The following is a 20,009-nucleotide window of genomic DNA, read 5'->3' on the forward strand; positions in this document are numbered from 1 at the left end:
GGGGGAGGACGAAGGAGAGGGAGAATCTTAAGTAGGCTCCATGCCTAGCATGGAGCCTGACGCTGAGATCAGGACCTGAGCTGAAATCAAGAGTTACATGTTTAGGGGTGCCTGGGTGGCTCAGTGGGTTAAGCCTCTGCCTCAGGTCATGATCCCAGGGTCCTGAGATGGAGCCCCACATCAGGCTCTCTGCTCAGCGGGGAGCCTGCTTCTTCCTCTCTCTCTGCCTGCCTCTCTGACCACTTGTGATTTCTGACTGTCAAATAAATAAATAAAATCTTAAAAAAAAAAAAGTTAAATGTTGAACTCACTGAGCCATTCAGGTAATTCACGACCTAAAGTAAAGTATCATAAGGATACAATTAATTGTTCTGAAACTTAATTTTAGAACAAGCTATAGTGCCTTGCAAATGCACTTAGCTTACTAAATTATCATAAGCAGTGGACATGAGATCAAAATTTAAACTCACCATGCTGACCCAAGATCATTCAGGAAGCATTGGCACAATAGCTGATGAATCAAACACTCCAGACATTTCTAGACTTGTTTGTTTTTACAGACAATAAGATGAGCTCAACAGACTTCCTCATAAATTCATATGTAAGACACCACCTTGGAGGATTTGGAGTTATTTTTTATGAACCTAGTTTATAGCTCATGGCAAATTTTGTTGGAAAGCTCCGTTTGTTTTTCTGTAATCCCGTACAGAATATGGCGTATCATTACTCACAATATAGTAGTTTATATTAGCAGTCACTTTCCCTGGGAGTTGTGCTCCCTTCCTGTTGACTCTATAAACTTGTTCTGTCATGTCTAAAATAATTCTGTTGCAAATGAGTAACTTGTATAAAGATATAAAATATCAAATGCATTGCATCTTATGCATAAGACCTGTTGCAACCAGTACAATTATCCCAACCAAATAATGTGTGAGGTAAGATCTTCAGCCATGAAATTTATACCTATGTTAATACATGCTAATTAAACAATATGAAAGTTGCTGTTCTATAGCACAAAAATGAGGAAATCTTGTCAATTTCATAAGGTCTATCTTAAAATGTATATAATCTAATATATACACACTAATATGTATATAAATACCCATATTATTTAGTGGTGGGATGGAGTAAGAGGAAGGTTGACAAATTTATAAGGGGAAGTATATCCAAATACCAAATGGCATAGTCCAAATGGTAGAAATATAGGTTGCTGCTCTTTGAGCTTCCCTGTGACAAATGTACACAAATAACATATTCTAAGGAGATTATTTTGCCCTTCATTTGTACATAAGCAAGTAAACAGTTAATGGCTTTTAAACACTTTTTTCTTTTTGTCACAAGACCACTTGTTCAAATGGAATTTATGCTGTGCTCTAACTTATGAAAGGACAAAAGTAGACATATTTTAATAGAAACTAAAAGAATGAGTCTAAAAACATTCAGGTGATGCATTACTTTTTTTTTTTTTCCCACATTTTGAGTAGAAGTGCAATAGCAGAAAAGTATGTATTTGGGCAGATTCAATAAGACATTACACTAGCATTTCTTGGATTGAACAACTGTGGTATGTTATCATCACACACCATTCTCTTATTTTAACATTAAAAATAAAATATGCATGCAGGTTTAACTATTTTTTTTTTTTTTTTAAGATTTATTTATTTAGTTGAAAAGCAGAGAGAGAAAAAGCAAGGGAAGGGGCAGGGGCAGAGAAACTCAGTCCCCCTGTGAGTGCAGAGCCTAATCTGGGGCTTGGTCCAACGACCCTGAGATCATGACCTGAGCTGAAATCAAGAGTAGGCTCCAGGGGCGCCTGGGTGGCTCATGGGTTAAAGCCTCTGCCTTCGGCTCAGGTCATGATCTCAGCGTCCTGTGATCGAGCATGGGCTCTCTGCTCAGCAGGGAGCCTGCTTCCTCCTCTCTCTCTGCCAGCCTCTCTGCCTGCTTGTGATCTCTCTCTGTCAAATAAATAAATAAAATCTCTTAAAAAAAAAAAAAGAGTAGGCTCCATAACTGACTATACCACCCAGGTACCCCTTAACTATTTCTTCTTAACTTTCATATTCTACAGTTCAAGCCCAGTCTAAGTGAGACTGAGGAATGGCTACTCTTGAGTAGAAACGACATGGCAGGTATCATTGGTGCATGTGGTAAACTCTAGGGAAGCAGATAAGACAGAGTTTATTCAATCTTAGTTCCTTTTCTAATTACTTAAATCATCCTATGTTTGTCTTCTTATTGGTGCTATGGGGATCTTGAGGAACAACATCTGGGTTTTTTCTCAGGATTTCTGATAACTCCTCCTTCTCTCAGGTGACTTGGAATAATGGTTTACAGATCGCAGAAACATTCTAAACACCATGTTGATCTGACAGACACAGGAAAGCAGATGAAGTAAACAGATGAACCCCTGACTTGTAAAGATAATCTAAGAATTATTGGCACAAAGCACTGACCCCATTTAACACAAAACAAAAGAGGAATGAAGAAATCTGACACCAGCATTTATTTCTACATCTATTTATTAATGTTGGTCTAATTTATGAGAGTAATATTTAAATTTTATCGTGTTTTTTCTCTGATGTTTTAGTGGTGACTAATGAAGGGATTTGCAAAATTAATTCAGGCCAAACCAATCAAATATTAGAGAAATACTTTTTCAAAGATGAGACTATTTGCCATGCAGTGACAGTGAAAGCTAAGTCATTCCCTACGTTAAACTGCAAATTTCTCTTACAAAGGCATTCCCACTTAAATCAATAGAAAATAATGGGGAAGAAGAAAAAGTGGGCTTAGACTGAGCCAGATATTTCCTTGGAACATACCAAAAATGGATAGTATTTGGTATTGAATGACCAAACTCAGAAGCTTTGAAGAGTCCACAAAATCATTATGTTTGTGGGATGGAGGCATTGCTGCAGCCAGGGTTTTTTAAATCTGAACTCTAGCCCAGTGACCCATCTGCTGATGGACTAGAGTTTCAATGAGGTGTTCTCAGCTTCCAGGTTGTTATAAAAACCTGCTATATAGTCAGTCTTTCCTATACTCTAAATACTTTCACGTGGTTTTCTCAGGCACTCATCAAAGAATTCTGTCAAGCAGACAACATAATACAACTTTACAGATGAGAAAAACAATGCTCAGCAACTTTAATTAACCTGCTCAAATGATCACAAATAGTAAGGCATAGAACCTAGAATTCAAACCTGGGTCCATTCCATGCTTTCGTGAAATCATGCTGTTTTTCCCAAAGTATGAAAAAATAAGGTAATAACCCTCTAAAGGTTAATTTTATGTTTCAGAATTTTTTAAAAAAAATGTTGATAACATAAAGCAATATGATGTCTACATACAACTTTCCACCTTTAAGTCCTTAAAAATACATATTAACCTGTGTGCCCTCTTCTCTCCAGCACAATATGCATTAATATTGAAAAGAACTGGAAGGTTTTAGAAATGTTACTTTCACATGACTTATTGATAGTTTAGTTTGTATTACCTTCGACAATTTTGCCTTGGATTCAGAATTATCTTTGGGAACAGAGTCTTTGATTAGCCGAGATCGGTCATAATTAGCATGTTCTGATTCATCCATGTAATCCTTATCTTTCCCTAGAGCTAGAAAAGAGAAAGAGAAAATTATATCCACTTTTATCCTTCTTCCTTTTCTCTCTCTTTAAATGTACTAATCTCTCTTTTATTCAAGCTTTTCCAAGGTTTAGCCAAGTATAACTTTCTTATGACCCATCTATCCAAAAAGTAAGCAAAAAAAAAAAAAAAAAAAAAAAAAAAAAGAAGAGAAAAAAAGGGCAAATCTTCCCTGTAGTGGATTAATAATGAAACTACAGTAACTTTCATAAAAATTAAATGCATCTCTGCTGCTTAGTGGACTTAAACTTTTTGAAAATAAAATTAGAACCATGCAAACTCATCATCTCTTTTGAACATGAAGATAAAGATATTTTTTTAAAGATTTTATTTGTTTGCTTCAGAGTGAGAGGAGGAGTGAGCGAGTGAGAGAGCACAGACAGGAGGAGTGGCAGAGGGAAAAGGAGAAGCAGGCTCCCTGCCAAGCACGGAGCCCTACCTGGGGCTCCATCCCAGGACCCTGAGATCATGACTTGAGCCAAAGGCAGACATGCTCAATCTACTGAACCACCCAGGTACCCCAGGTAAAGATATTTCTAAAAACTCAATAGATTCCCAAGCATTTATTTGCTTAATTAAAAACTGTATTAATTTCGAGAATTTGTTTTCTTCAAAGTTGTAGCGTTTTCTAAATGTGAATTTAACTGAAGTGTGACAGAAGTCTGAGAAATCATAGAAGCAATTCTCACAAACGTTACAAGAAAAAACTTTTTAAAAATATAAGATCGAAATGAAACTACAGCTGCAAATGAGAAGAGAATACTGAAAACTAATTACCACTAGAATTATAAAAAGCGTAGGGCCTTGTAAGAATATATATGAACAATAAACAAGCTATAATCAATGCAACAGTACAAAACAAGAAACCTCTATGGGACTGTCAGTCCAACCGAAGACTTCTGACGTGCTTCACGCAATTTGTATTCCGTGTGATAGAAGTACCTCTTTGAGTTCAAACACAGACAAAATTGAATATATTTAGCCTTTTCAAATAAATGAAAATGTTTTGGAGAGCTATTTTATTCCATCTGTTAACACCTATCAAACATAAATTCTGACATAGACAACTATGTATAATGCTTTAAAGATTTCCATCATTTGATGTAGTATTAGAATAGAAAATTGTTTAAAATATGCACTAATTTCCTTATTAGGAATCTTATAGCATATATTATGCCGTGTACACCTAGACTATCAGAATCTGAGTAGTGGTATGAATTAAGACTGGACAAGGTAATATTATGTCATAGTATGTTGTTAATTGCCAATTATGTTTAAATGCTCTAAGCACTTAGGATTAAAACCAGAACTACTAAAAATAGCTAGCACTGATGGATGGTTAACAGTAGTTGAGTATATTCTAAGAGCCAGAAACTTTACAGGTATTATTTCCTTTACTCCCTATAACATCTGTACAAATGTGGGTATGGTTTTGACCTACATTAAACAGTAAATAAAGCAGATGGAGATTAAGTATTATGCCAAAGTCACTAATTTATTAAAGAGTGCATCTAGAACTCAAACACATCCAGATCTGATTCCAAAGCTGATATTTGTAAATATACTATTATGTTTTCCCTAGGTTTAAGAAGATTGCATTTTATTCATTTAACAATTATTTATTAAACACTCATGATATGTCAGACATAGTTTTAAGAGTTGGAAATGTAGCAGCGAACAGAATCCTGCCTTCAGAGAGCGTTCAAGTCCAAGGAGAAAAACAATAAACAACACAAATTAAGGGAATAGTAAGTATGTTTTGTGGTGAGTGCACTAGAAAGTAGAGGGCAGAAAAGAAGGACAGAGGTGTCACAGGTGTGAACAAGGGTGCTCTTTTAGTACAGAGAATCGTAGTCACATTTGAGCAAAGATGCAGGAAAATGAAGCAGTAAGTCACACGGGTAACTGGAGGAAGAATGGTCTAGATGCAAGGAAAAAAAGTGTAAAACCTGGACTTGTTCTGAATGGGTGTCAGATGAGTGAAAAAGAAACGGAAATTTTGGAGTTAATTTTTTGGATCAGTTATCTAAACCCCATCATGTTCAGCTTGCTGGTTTGTAAGGCATAAAGGTTTCACTTTTTTTTGAGGCCAATAGGTTTTTTTCCTTTCATCTTCTGTCCCTTTCCTTACCTTTCTCCTTGTCTCCTTATCTTTCCCTCCCTCTTTCTCTCTCTCCCCATCCTTCTCTTTCTTTTGATATTGGAGACATAGGAAGAGACCTTTGTGATTAAATGGCAGTAGGTAAATGGGCAGCGAAAGCTGGGAGCACAAACCACCCTGCAGGTCACATTACTGTGGTTCCTCAGCCTACATCTGCCCCGTCCTACATCAGTTCTCTCCCTGGCAGTCTCTCTTCTCATCTGTAAAGAGGTTTTTGAAGACATCTCAAAGGGTCTTCCTCTATGCTCTAACAACTGTGTGATTACTAAATGTTTACAAGAGAAAATGCAATTTATGTTAATACATCTCATTTACCACAGAATACAAGAAATACAATGTATAGAAGTTTTCCACTCATTTAAACTTTATTCCATTCACAATTACATTTTCTGGGCAGAAATTTTTATATTTTGTTTTGCTTAATTTTAATTCAATTTAGTTTTCTCTTCTTTCTCTTTAATTCCTATAACACAAATATTCCTGGAACAGGAACATCCTTACATCATCATCTTGTTGGAAGAAAGCTCAGTTTTGAAAGTCTTGCCAAATGCTACCAACTTCATGAAAGCTTCTCAGATCTTCTCCTCCTTCCTGCCCCAAAGTTCCAAATAGAATGAATCATTTTCTGTCCTGAATTCCATCACATTTGGTTTTCCCCTCCTTTTCTTTATCTTTCTCTTCTTCCTTTCCTTCCTTTCTTTCTTTTTGTGATTCTCTTTATTTTTTTGAATTTACACAAAATTATCCCAGGACTATGTTCAATCTCTTTTTCATGTGTGTTCAATTTACTACAGAGTCTATAACAACTTGTATATCATAGGAGTTAACTTAAAAAGAAAAAGAAAAAAGACTTGTTATTTCAAAAAATCTGGATCATAGTGACATAATTTTTAAAATTTCCTTTTATTGCTAGGAATGTAAGTATGTTTCCCTTTCTTCTTGTTTTTCTTGAAAGTATAGGGAAGGATTCTTCCATATATAATAATAGTACTCTTTTTTCCTTTTACTATTAGCAAGATTAGCAAGATTGCAAACTCCTGTCATTGTAATGTAAATTTTCCTTTCCTATCTTGTCTTTTACAATGTCCCTATGGTGTTCCTATGTTAGAAACAAGAAACCTCTACTCTTACTGACTTAACATACACTATTCTTGAATATAAAAATGTCTTAAATGTTCGTATTCTTTTGTTAAACACTGGATTTTTTTCTTACACTAACTTTATACACAATATTCCTGTAACTAATGACTTGTACTCTTTTTCACATGGATTGCTAATTAATTATTTAATTGCTAGATGTATTAGGTATTCTTCATTCATTAAATCAATATATTGAGCTAGATCTACAGTGTACGAGAGACTGTTCTACTTTGAAGGGAGTAGGAATCACAATGAACAAAAATCCTTACCCTCATGAAGTTGAAAGTAATAAAGTTAAGAAAAGAACAAATATAACCCCTATCTATTAAATGATGATATGGTCAATTAAAAAAAAAAAGAGGGCAAGGAGATAATAGGGAGGGCAGCAATTTGCAATTTTAAATGAGGTGGCTAAGGATGGCGTTCTTGAGGTATCCTGGAGCAAAGATGCCAAAATGGTAAGTGAACCTCTGTAGGAGAGCATCACAGGCAAAGGGTACAGCAAGTGCAAAGGCCCTGAGGTGGGAGCATGCCTTTCTCATCTGTTCACAGACAAACAGATTAGTGTGACAGGTAAGGAATGAACAAAAGTGAAGGTGACAAGGTATCATGTTAAAGTGGTAATGGAGGAAGTAAGAGCATATGAGGGAGGGCATGGGACCATCATAACGATTTTGGTTTTCATTCTGAGTTAAAGAGTGCCATTGGATGAATCTGAGCAGAGTAAATTTGAGCAGATTTGATCAAAATCATTCTGTCAGCTGACATGAAAATATGCTGAAGGGGCCAAGGCCAGAGGCAAAGAAGCCAGGTAAGAGTTATTGCAATAATCAGGTAGAGAGGATGTGCTTTGGGTCAAGGTGGTATTAAGACTAAGAAATGGTCAAACTGAGGATGTGGTTTTTTTTAAAAGAAAAACTAACAGAATTCTATTTGCTATGGCATCTAAAAGAGAAAAATCAACAATAATTTCAATGTTTCTGGTCTAAGCACTGGGAAGGGTGCCATATTATTTCCACATATCATTTGACTAAATCCTAGTAACAAGTATTGTTACTAGCTTTTGTTACCAGTGAGGAAATGTAGGCAGTTACCTAGGGTCTCACATTTGGTATGTGGCAGAAGAAGAGCCCAGGAAATCTGGCCCTAAACCTTACATTTCTAGCCACTATGTAATACTGTCTCTTGTAGTGTTGGAAAAACAATGATTTAGGAAACTTTGAAGTCATAAAATATTCACAAGTTAAAAAAAAATTTGGGTTACATAAAAATTATAACATATTTATTGAATAAAAAAGGGTAATCTCTAATTATAAACATAGCTTTCTATCCTCCTTCAGTTAATGATGATGGAGACAAATATTAGTATCCTAATAAAGATAAAAATTGTCAACAAAAAAGAAATAAAGATGAGATAAATTTAGTAAAAACTTACTTATTTTTATGTGGTTTAATGGTCTCCATGCCCAAGAATTTAAAATTTAAAAAGTACTATTTTATGCTAGTACATAGTTTTTTACATCTTTCATTTTTAATTAAAAATATCCATTGCTGACAAGACACTAGGGAAACTGATAATAGTCATTTGCTTTCTGTACCAATATAAATTAGTAAAATTTTTGGAACAAAGTGTGTCAGTATGTGTTAGGGGCACAACTGAAGAGGGATCTGAAAGTCATCAAAAAGAAAAAAAAAATCTGTATTCCCAAGAATGTTTCCCCAAGCCAATGGATAATAAAATAAAAAAATAATTACCACTTTAATAAATAGCTACTCCATTCTTCCAGCTACAGAGGCCAAGATCCTGACTCCTCATTTTCTCTTTTACCTTATGTCTGATCCTTAATTAAATTCTGCTGACTGAGCATAAAATATCATTTTTCTGCTTTGCTTTACTCTTTAGCACATACCCGTTTCTAACATGCAATATGTTGTCTTTATTTATCTTCATTTATTTACTGGCAGAGAAGGGAACAAGTGCAAAGGCTCTGTGGTGAGTGAGAGCATACTTAACATCAAGGAACAAGTGCCGCTGGATGGAGGGTGAGGGTAGGGTTAAAGGGGAGGGACAACAAGTGGTAGTAAGGGGCCAGATGATGCTTACACAGTGTGCCATAATGCAGATTATGGCTTTTATTTGGACCTACAAAAATATTGAAGGGTTTTAAGTAGAAGTCTCATGTAATTTAATTTAAGTTTTAAAGGGGCCACTCTGGCTGATATGAAAATCTGGAATAATAAAATCTGTTTCAAGGATTAAATAAAATAATCTATGTGATTTGTACATATAAGGTATTGAAGAAATATACATTTTTTTTCTTTGATCTTTCTTTAAATTCACAATTCCAGTAATTGGGAATCTACAAAACTAATCATATAATTTGGACCTACAACTAGGTCATATCTTCCACTTCAAAGCTTAGGTGGATAGGAAACCATGTAATTAACGTGAGTATGCCAATAAACAATTTAAAAATTTAATTTATACCCTCTTCCAATCATCAGTAATATAATTTATGATGAAAACTTGAGTCAAGTGGGAATCCATTAACTCTTGCAAATTTTGTTTGCAAACCAGTATCAGTTCAAAACTCAAGGGAACCAATGAAGATAGCAGGCTCCTATGATTGTAACATAAACCTCAAAGCAGCTCTCAGAATGGAATTTTAATAGACAAATTATTCCAGTCAATTCTTCTTTATTTTAATGCCATTTCATTACTTTGCTACATTTTAATATAACTGCTGGAGCATCTGGAAATTGATGAGGTAACTGTTAAGGCAATTTTAAATATGTGTGAGTGATCTTATTAGTTGGCCTCTACTGACTTCCAACAGTGTGACCATCCCATACATTGCTAATGATAGTGTGTTCCAGGATTGCCAAAGTAGTTGGGGCTGATGATTAAATAATAATATTAATGGTTTAAGGTTATTTTTATTCTTTATAATTTATATATACTAAAAACCACTGAGCTGTACACTTAAAATTGGTGAATCGTATGGTATGTGAATTATATCTCAATAAATTTGTTAAATTTAAAAAAAACCCCAAGATTCTCAAAGCTGAAAAAAGTCATTTAATATGTTGAAGCAGGGAGCCTGATATAGTGAAAAGAGAACTAATGATGATTTCAGCAAACCCAAATTAATTTTTTGTGTTAATTAATGTGAATTAATATATGAATATTTCCAACATACATTGTTTTATTTGCATCTCACAAAAACTCTTAATTCAAATAATCTTATTTATATTATAAAAAATCAAACCATAATAGTGATATCTCCATTTCATAAATCAGGAACCTAAGGCACAGATGGTGTACCTTTCTGCTGACTGATGGAGTTAGTACTTGATCTGACTGCTAATAAATTCCATGATTTTAAAATTATTATTCCACCAAAGTTTCCTATGAAGAACAAACCTAATGGTCCATATATGGTTTACTCAGTGGTTAGAACATGGTGATAATGAAGATCCAGACTTAATCATTCTTCGCAGTTCCTATACTGCCTATTTCTCCCAACACTCGCATTGTTCAAAAGTCCTGATGCTAGACAGTCACACTGAGGGTATGGTCGGAGCTGTATTCAGTCAACCCCATAACCAGCAGATCTTGAAGATAAATGCTTTCCACTGTCAGCATGCCAATGTTTATTCTATCCACATCTATTGTTTCATACATTCACCCAATCGTCAATCATCCATACATCTTCAAGTAGACAGTATATATTAGGTAATACGAAAAAATAAATAGCCATTATTATCATCTAGTGAACTGAGTACAACAGTATTATAACTAAAGTGCAATAATAATAATAGGAAGTAGGAAGCATCTAAATGGATGATGTTCCGGAGGACTTCCCATAGGAATAATGTTATAAAGGGATTCTCGTACTATTTAAGAAGAGTCATAGCTATTAGGTCTTTAAATGCTCCATAAAAGGTTTGTCAATATGACTTACATGAAAAAGTGTAACACAATTAGATTAGGTCTTCACTAAGAAAAATAACGGAACACTGATTCCTAACCAGTGGGAAAAATCACAGCAATGAATGACATCATGGAAAGCAAAGGAGTAATGGAGAGTAGATTCTCCAGAGATATGTCTGTCAGTATCATTTCATCTATTCATCTATCCTTTCAGGGACCCTAAAAATACTCTCTGCACACCTACCACATGCTAAGTACTATTCTTGATTCTGGCCCGTATGCACCAACAAGACTAAGTCTGTGTCCTCTGGAAATGGAAAGAGGAAAAAAATAAATCTTATAATTTCCAGTAATACCTCTTAAGTCAAGATTAGGAGACACAAAGTGAAGCTTGTATGACTCTGGTTTCTCTCAGTGGCGGGCCTTGAGATGAGAGCAAACTTATCATGAACAAAGAACAAAAGAGGACTGGCATGGCTGATGCTCTGTGAGTCAAAGGAAGCATTAGCAAATGGTCTAGAGCTGGAGCAGGTCCAGACCTCGTAAGGCCTCTGATGGCTCCAGTAAGGAGTTTACATTTTACATGAAGTGGGAAATCAGGAGGGGACTGAGTAGAGAAATGATGATATTTCATTCCCCTCATATGAAGGCTTCCTGTAGCTGCTGTATGGAAAACAGACCATAAGGAGGCAAGCATCAGAGGAAGGAAGTCATGATGCTGATCTACTCAGAGACTGAAACACTGGACAAGGCTTGTGGCAGCAACTACTCAACAGTGTCAGGTTCTGAAAATAATTGGAAAATTGAGCCCAAAGGACTTACATAATGGGTTTAACTAACAACTGAAAAGATGTACAGTGACTGTGAGGCTGTCGCTCCTGGAAAACAATCTGTTCTTTCAGTGTAAATCCCTTATTTCTGTGATTCTGAAATAGGCTGGTAATATTACTATGAAGTTTTTTTTTTTTTTAATGCCATCTTAATATGAAATGCTATTTGAAAAAACTATGAAAAATTATTGGAGATTATCAAGTATCGTAGAATGAAATCAAAATCACTGCGTACTCATTTGACCGTAACCGTTTTAAGAAATAAAATGAACACTGCAGCAAGCTGAACGATGAAGCTCACAGAAAACAAATTATCTTACCACTCTAATATAAATCACTTCCTAAGGGACTCGCTTCATAGCATTAAGGAAATGTTGATTTCACAAGATTAGAGAGATGTATATTTTAGTTGGTTGGACTCAAATTACGTTGGTTTTAGTAAGCCCTGATTATTTTACTTAAAAGTTATCTGTTTTTACTGCAGCATGAGTGTGAGCAGACTCAGCCATCAGTCACTTGTTAATATGGGTGTCTCTGTCCTTGTCATTTTACAGAATACGAGCAAGAGAGAGGGTGGATGATTATAGCAGGGCGTCCAGGACTGATAGACAAGAGTATCGGGGCGCCTGGGTGGCTCAGTGGATTAAGCCACTGCCTTCAGCTCAGGTCATGATCTCAGTGTCCTGGGATCGAGCCCCGCATCGGGCTCTTTGCTCAGCGGGAGCCTGCTTCCTCCTCTCTCTCTGCCTGACTCTCCGCCTACTTGTGATCTTTCTCTCTGTCAAATAAATTAATAAAAAAATCTTTAAAAAAAAAAAAAGAGTATCGTCACATCAGGATTTCAAATCCATTACATGGACTGACACTTTCCAGAATAACTGTGTGTGTGTGTGTGTGAGAGAGAGAGAGACAGTGACAGAGAGAGAGAAAGAAAGAGAGAGAGAGACTGTGTCTGTCTGTGTGGCTGAGGGCACAAGGCAGAATGGTGTTTTGGCTCTGTGAACTGTTCTATGAAAAGTAGAATTCAGAGCACCTGGGTGGCTCAGTCAGTTGAGTGACTCTTGATTTTAGCTCAGGTCATGATCTGAAGATTATAGGAACCAGCCCCATGTTGGGCTCCCCACACAGCGGGCAGTCTGCTTGAGGATTTCTCCCTCTCCTGCTATTCCCCCCGACCTCTCTCTAAAATAAATAAATCTTTAAAAAAGAAAAGAAAAGAAGACTTAAAGGCTCACAGACAGCAATATAAAGAATGAAGGAAGAAAATGGAAGAATGGAATTCTAAACTCCCAACCTGATTAGCCTTCTTCAATCAGTCATCTCCCACATATAGTATGTCATGCAATGTTACCCCCATCTTTTGCTGCTCGCAGCCTCATACTCATTAGCATTGCCGAGCTGGTATTCTACGGACATCGCTAACCACCTTTCATCTCCATGGATTGTGATTCCTACTATGATGATTAAGGGAGAAGATGAAAGATGAAGACTTCCTGGGTTAAAAATCTCAACTCTTCCTTGGGAAGACGTATGGCATTTGGCAAGTTATTTTATCTCTTGGCCAATCAGGTTCCTCAGGTATAAAAAGAGGCTCATAAGAGTACCTAATCCAAAGAATGGTTAAGGGAATTAAGTGAGGTAAGGCAGACACAGAGTTGTGTCGTAAGTGCTCGGTAAATCCTTGTTATTCCACTCTGCCATAAAAATCACATTTTGGTGATAATGGTTAGTGAAGATATCTCTGAGCCCAGCAAAATTTGGGGTAAAAGATAAGCTTAATGAGTGAGCGAATAAAGTAATGAGCAGGTATTTGTTGAATCTCTATGATGTGCTAGGAGAGTGATGGAGTTATGTCTCTTCATTTAACTCAATCGTCTTGCAAAGTATGGATCATTAATTCCAATTTATAAGATTACTGAGGTTCAGAGTGGTAAATAACATGCCACAGTCACACAGCTCATAGATATAAGAATGGGAACTTGACCAATGTCTGGCTGGGAAAACAACATTTCATCCATAATATGTTACAGTTATATCCTGTCAGGCAGTCTTAATGGAAATGTCCAGCTCTGAATCAACAGGACCACGAATGCTTCTTCCTCCATGGCTATCATTTTGAACAATGAGGTATACTCATCCTCAATGAAACACTGACTACATGCAGTTAACTGTGCCACAGCACTGATAGTCTCATGGGGCAGTTCAAAGTAGTACACTGGGGGGAAAAAAAAAGTACGGGGGGATCCTGGGTGGTCCAGGTGGTTGAGTGTCTGATGCTTCATTTTGGATCAGGGTGTATGGATCAGGATCCAAATCATAGGATCGTTGTGACCAAGCCCCATACTGGGCTCAGTACTGTGTGTGGAATGTGCTTAAAATTCTCTCTCTCCCTCTCTTTCTACCCCTCCCCTCACACTCATGTGCATGTGCTCTCCCTTTCTCTTGGAAAGAAAAAAAAAAGCCATTAATTAGATGTATCCATCAGGTTCCAAAAATTGTATTAGGGCCTGTTGGTACTTAAAAACAAGTACCAACAATCAACACTGGGTTGTTAACCAACCCAATGCTAGAAGCTGGCAGTTGGCACTCTAAAAGCAAAATTAGAAAATGTAACTTCATTGAATTTAAAAGGAAGGATGTATTGCTAAAACACTCATGCTTTATTTAATTACACTCTTGGTATATTTGACATCATTTTGCTTGATGTCTTCTCAAAAGCGATAAAATCATATACATCTTAGATATGCGGCTGTTTCAAAAGGAGTACTTTCCAGCCAGGTGTTACACCAGGATGGATTCTTGGAACGCTTGGTGATGGTACAGTCAGCCAGAGCTTCATTCTCACATTCACTGTAAAAGGAAATACCTGATGTGTGCATATTTACCCCTTCAGAAGCTGTGACAATTTCCTAAGTTGAATGAATGGTAGATCGATGCTGGGTGTGCTAAAGTATTGACTGTGAGGTACAATGCCTGAAGAGAGGAACACGGGTCAAGTGTGTCAGATGATTGGGACACACTAGAATGATAAGGAGAGAAACATTCATGGAGTTAGGACATCCAATTACATTAAGCATTTAGAGAAAATGTTAACATTTGTGATGACACTATCATGATTATTTCACTATCAAAAATAAGATGCATAAAATTGAATGGAAAGGCTTGCATGGCTAGAGTTATTGTTAGGTTATTAACTAGTATTAGTGTGGGAAAATTATTATGAAAAGGGCTATGTAAACTACATCAACCGTATGGATATTTTGGACAAGGTTTTTGTTCTTGTTTTTGTCTTATCAGAAAAGTAATAATAGTAACCTCTTTCAGAATTAATTACCATGGGAAAGACCTTTGTACTCTGATTGAGTGTATTTGTTCTAATGAAATGTTCTCTTTGATACTGATGTTCTATATGAAATGAAACTGCTGGTGGCTGTCTTCTTTTAATTAGGAAACTTAATAAGCCAGCACTGTCTTGATGTCACACACACAAAAGTGAGTATTGTAAGAAACATGACTAATTTGCAGTAATTCAGAGTGCTACGATAAATAACACAGCTCATTGTTTAAAAAATTATGAAAAAGTATCCTAACAATGTCCTCAGAGAGAAATCAAGATACATGTTTTAGGTTAGAAATTCTTTTTTTTTTTTCCCCGTAAGATTTTGTTTATTTATTTGTCAGAGAAAGAGAGACAGAGACAGAGCACAAACAGGGAGAGCAGCTTGCAGAGCAGGCAGAGAAAGAAGCAGGCTCCACAATGAGCAGGGAGCCAGACGCGGGGCTCAGTCCCAGGACCCTGGGATCATGACCTGAGCTGAAGGCAGATACCTACCCACTGAGCCACCCAGATGCCCCTAGGCTAGAAATTCTAAATTCTAGCTACATTTAATATTTGCCTGGGATACAGTTAAAAGTATGCATCATTCCTTAGACCAAGTAAAATTGATTCCTGGGAGCTGAGACTCAGAGGTTTAAAAGCTCCCAGGTGACTTGAATGCATAGCCAGAGTTGACAACCACTGATGCAGGCGGTGCAGTCAGGCCACCGAAATGTTCACTGCTGAAAACTCAGGGCTAACCCTCTGAAGGTTATAAATAAATTCACTCTAAGTTTGTGAAATAAGCGTTGTAACAGATGAATATTACTCTTTGATAAATTCTGGCTTTCTTTTCTTTCTAATCAGTTTATGAATTACCAAAAAAAAAAAAAAAAAAGTTCAAAGGCATTGCTCATAACCAAGTCTGGCAAGCTATAGATCTTAATGCAAATCTCACTCAAATGAAGTAAATCTTGCATGATAATAGCAAAAGGGAAGAGAGAAGGTTGAATAAACTTATCTCTGTTTATAGGAAAAATAGTAAAAATTATACTGACTACAAACCGAGGGTCAAGACAGAATCTTTCAATATTACTGTTATTCCAAATACTGGGTGACTATCCACCACTTTCAAGTTTCAATTCTGAAAACTCTCCATTGAACATATGCTATTTTGACAGAAATATGAACAATTTTTCTTACAAAAAATTCTGATGTAAATTTATTCTTTACATATTCTTATTATATAATATTTGTATATATTGTTTGGGGGGGGGAAGAAAACACAGACAACAAGAAGAAACCACAAATAATCGTACCACATGAAGATACACACTCTTAGGTAACATGTTTGTTCCTTTCTTTCTACCTCTTTTCCAATACATTTTTAACTAAAATGAGGGGAGGTCTACATTTATATTTAAGCTATTTTTCCCCACCCAGAAATATGTCACAAAATGTACTATAGTATAATTACTATAATGTTGAATTTTCCTCTATTCCTAAGTTAAGGCAGCTGTGAGGAAAATTATTTTTCAATTTCTGATACTATTTTTTGGAATAGATTTTTAGATGTAAAATTCTATAACAGGTCTCTAAAATAAGTGTTGTACAGGTTTCATAGGCTTATATAGGCTTATACAACAAAGTGCTATACAGGCTTATACACCAAAGTATCACACTGAAGAGCTGTGTATCATCAACTTGTTGGTAGAATAAACAAACAAAGTTCAAGATGGCTGAATGAGCTTTCAAGTACATTTGTTGTCCCTTGCTCTGGAGACTTAACATGATAATAAATACTTTCTAAAGATACAGGCCTACAGTAGTTTTCTAGAATGTAAAATTCTGATGTAAGAGTGTTAACTGATCATGTAGTTTAATCTTTTTTTAAAAAATATTTTATTTATTTATTTGACAGAGAGAAATCACAAGTAGGCAGAGAGGCAGGCAGAGAGAGAGAGGAGGAAGCAGGCTCCCTGCAAAGCAGAGAGCCCAATGTGGGACTCGATCCCAGAACCCTGAGATCATGACCTGAGCCAAAGGCAGAGGCCCAACCCACTGAGCCACCCAGGTGCCCTGATCATGTAGTTTAGCCTTGATTTTGTGCAGAGGCAGGAAGACAATGAATCATCCTAGAGATGACCAAACTCAAAGATGGCAGGTAGACAAAGATATGAGTGAGATTTAGAAGTGAAAACCTGAAGAAAACTGAAGGTCTGAAAATAAAACATGCAAGCACAAACTTTTTATCAAAAGAAATACAAAGCGCCGCCACTTACTGGGAGCCGGCCCCTCCCCCCGGGGTCTACTGGGTATTTACCCTAAAGATACAAACGCAGTGATCCAAAGGGGCACGTGCACCCGAATGTTTATAGCAGCAATGTCCACAATAGCCAAACTATGGAAAGAACCTAGATGTCCATCAACAGATGAATGGATAAAGAAGATGTGGTATATATACACAATGGAATACTATGCAGCCATCAAAAGAAATGAAATCTTGCCATTTGCAACAACATGGATGGAACTAGAACGTATCATGCTTAGCGAAATAAGTCAAGCAGAGAAAGACAACTATCATATGATCTCCCTGATATGAGGAAGTGGTGATGCAACATGGGGGCTTAAGTGGGTAGGAGAAGAATCAACAAAACAAGATGGGATTGGGAGGGAGACAAACCATAAGTGACTCTTAATCTTACAAAACAAACTGAGGGTTGCTGGGGGGAGGGGGGTTGGAAGAAGGGGGGGTAGAAGGGGGGTGGGGTTATGGACATTGGGGAGGATATGTGCTTTGGTGAGTGCTGTGACGTGTGTAAACCTGGGGATTCACAGACCTGTACCCCTGGGGATAAAAATACATGTTTATAAAAAATAAAAAATTAAAAAAAATAAAAGAAATACAAAGCGCAAAAGCAGTAATGTGGGAATCAGCACTCTGGAGTACAGTCTTCCATCTGAGATTGGGTAGATCACCTACGTAATGGCCCCTTAGCCATTCACTCTGTAGTGAGAGCTTTCCTTCCCTGAGACGTCTCCAAGTACCCAGAACTCTGACTCAGCCTTCCTGTTGTTTTTTTCTTAAATGTAAGCAGATGACCAAAGATCACCAGAAATTGTTGGAAATCCTACAGCCTAAAAGAGAATGACTAATAGAAGCACGCAGGAAAATGGATCACTGGAACAACAGACTAAAACTTAAAAAAAAAACGAAAACAAAGAAAAACTTAAGAAATCACAAGTGTAATTAGAGAGATTAGAGATGTTATGTTCATGAAATACAACAGATACCCTGAAAATGTTACATTCTGAAAACAAAAAAAGACTTGGAAATCAAATATACATATATGATCTTACCCTCTCCCCAATGCGTACGCACGCACGCACACACACACACACACACACACACACAGAAATGAAAAGTCATTTGGAAGAAAAGTGTAGGAAATCTTCCAGAACTGAGGCAGAAACCAAAATCATGAGATAAAAGAAAATGCACACATGCACACACACCTAAACATAATGCTGTATAATTCTGTAACACAAAAAATAAAGACAATAAAAATGCACAGAGAGAAGAAAAAAAATTCAATGACAACAGAACAAGAATCAGATAGCAGTTGGAATTTTAGCAGTAACAGTGGATGCTAGGTAATAGTGAATCCAGTCTCCAGATTTCAAGGAAAATGATTTTCAACTTAGGACTTTATAAAATACAATGAAATGTAAGAGTGAACTGAAGTCATCTCAGACATACAATAACTTAGAAAGTCTGCATCTCACATGAGCCTTCAGAGGTAGTTTCTTTCTTACTTTCTATTTTTTTTTTAAAGATTTTATTTATTTATTTGACAGACAGATCACAAGTAGGCAGAGAGGCAGAAAGCCTCTCTGGCTGAGCAAAAAAGCCTATGCAATGTGGGGCTCCATCCCAGGACCCTGGGATCGTGACCTGAGCTGAAGGCAGAGGCTTTAACCCACTGAGCCACCTAGGCGACCCTCAGAGGTAGTTTCTTAAGGATACACTGTGGGGAAAAAAATGAGGTTGAAAACTAAGAAAGAGGAATATGTGGTACAGTAGAAACTGGCATTAACCCAGGTATCTAGATATCTAATGAAAAGTCAGTGAATACCAAGAATTTCTTAAAGAAGAAGAATGAAGTAAAGGATATAAAAATTAGAATCTGGAACAGATGGGAATATTCAGAAGGTGAGATATTTTCTCCTCCCAAGAAAAAAATATACAGATAATCTAGGAAAATAAAACTAACAAAAGTTAGTGGCATAAACAAGAAAGTAAGTTTAGTGTGGCATGATTTTGAGTAATTGATGGAGAGTTGGAAAGCGGAATCAATTTGACCTTGACTCTAGGACTATGTAAGAGTGGCAGAGAGGTCATAACAACTTTAACTATAGAAAAGGAAGTCATCCTGTGACTGTCAAAAGCATTATTTTCATAGTAATACTACATTTGCCAAGTGGAGAGTAAAAAATACTGTTAAAATGTGATAGAACATGATATAAAGGTGTAAATATGCTATTTAAAGTGACAAATTTAATCAGCAGAGAGGTTTAAAAATTTAAATGATAGTGTAACTATGAAAAATTGAAGGGTTATGTAAATAAGCTAAATCTTCATCTAACACCACAGTGGGGTCAACAGACACTGCTGAAATTTAATAAATCTAGAAATAGCAGAATTAATGTGCTTATTCATAGGGAATTGAAAGATATTTCCAAAAGCTCAACAGCAGAAAGTGTTAAACGTTTTTGGTTATGAGATTGTTGTTCATTATAAATCTTGTATCACTTGAATTTCAAACTGTGCATAAAATACCTTAATCATTTTATAACCTGAGGATATTACACTCATCCATCAAATATTAAAGACCAAACAGGTATTATTTTCTTAAAAAATAATATTCTAGATTTGAAGAAGACAGCTTACTTTTGGAGAGGGGGTAAAGGAATAAGGAA

General features: G+C 36.3%; 1 protein-coding gene across 2 annotated transcripts in view; it reads right to left on the reverse strand.

Annotated features, from left to right (window-relative positions):
- ANO3 (anoctamin 3) overlaps positions 1-20,009 on the reverse strand; it is a 412,327-nt gene that overhangs the window by 165,985 nt on the left and 226,333 nt on the right. For both annotated transcript variants that reach the window (XM_004755876.3, XM_004755877.3), the window contains one exon: positions 3,500-3,618. In XM_004755876.3, coding sequence (XP_004755933.1) covers positions 3,500-3,618 — 119 coding nt within the window. The remainder of the gene's footprint in view (positions 1-3,499; positions 3,619-20,009) is intronic.

This window comes from Mustela putorius, unplaced genomic scaffold, assembly GCF_011764305.1.
Source record: "Mustela putorius furo isolate JIRA1106 unplaced genomic scaffold, ASM1176430v1.1 tig00003859_pilon_pilon_pilon, whole genome shotgun sequence".
In the NCBI taxonomy this organism is placed as follows: domain Eukaryota; kingdom Metazoa; phylum Chordata; class Mammalia; order Carnivora; family Mustelidae; genus Mustela; species Mustela putorius.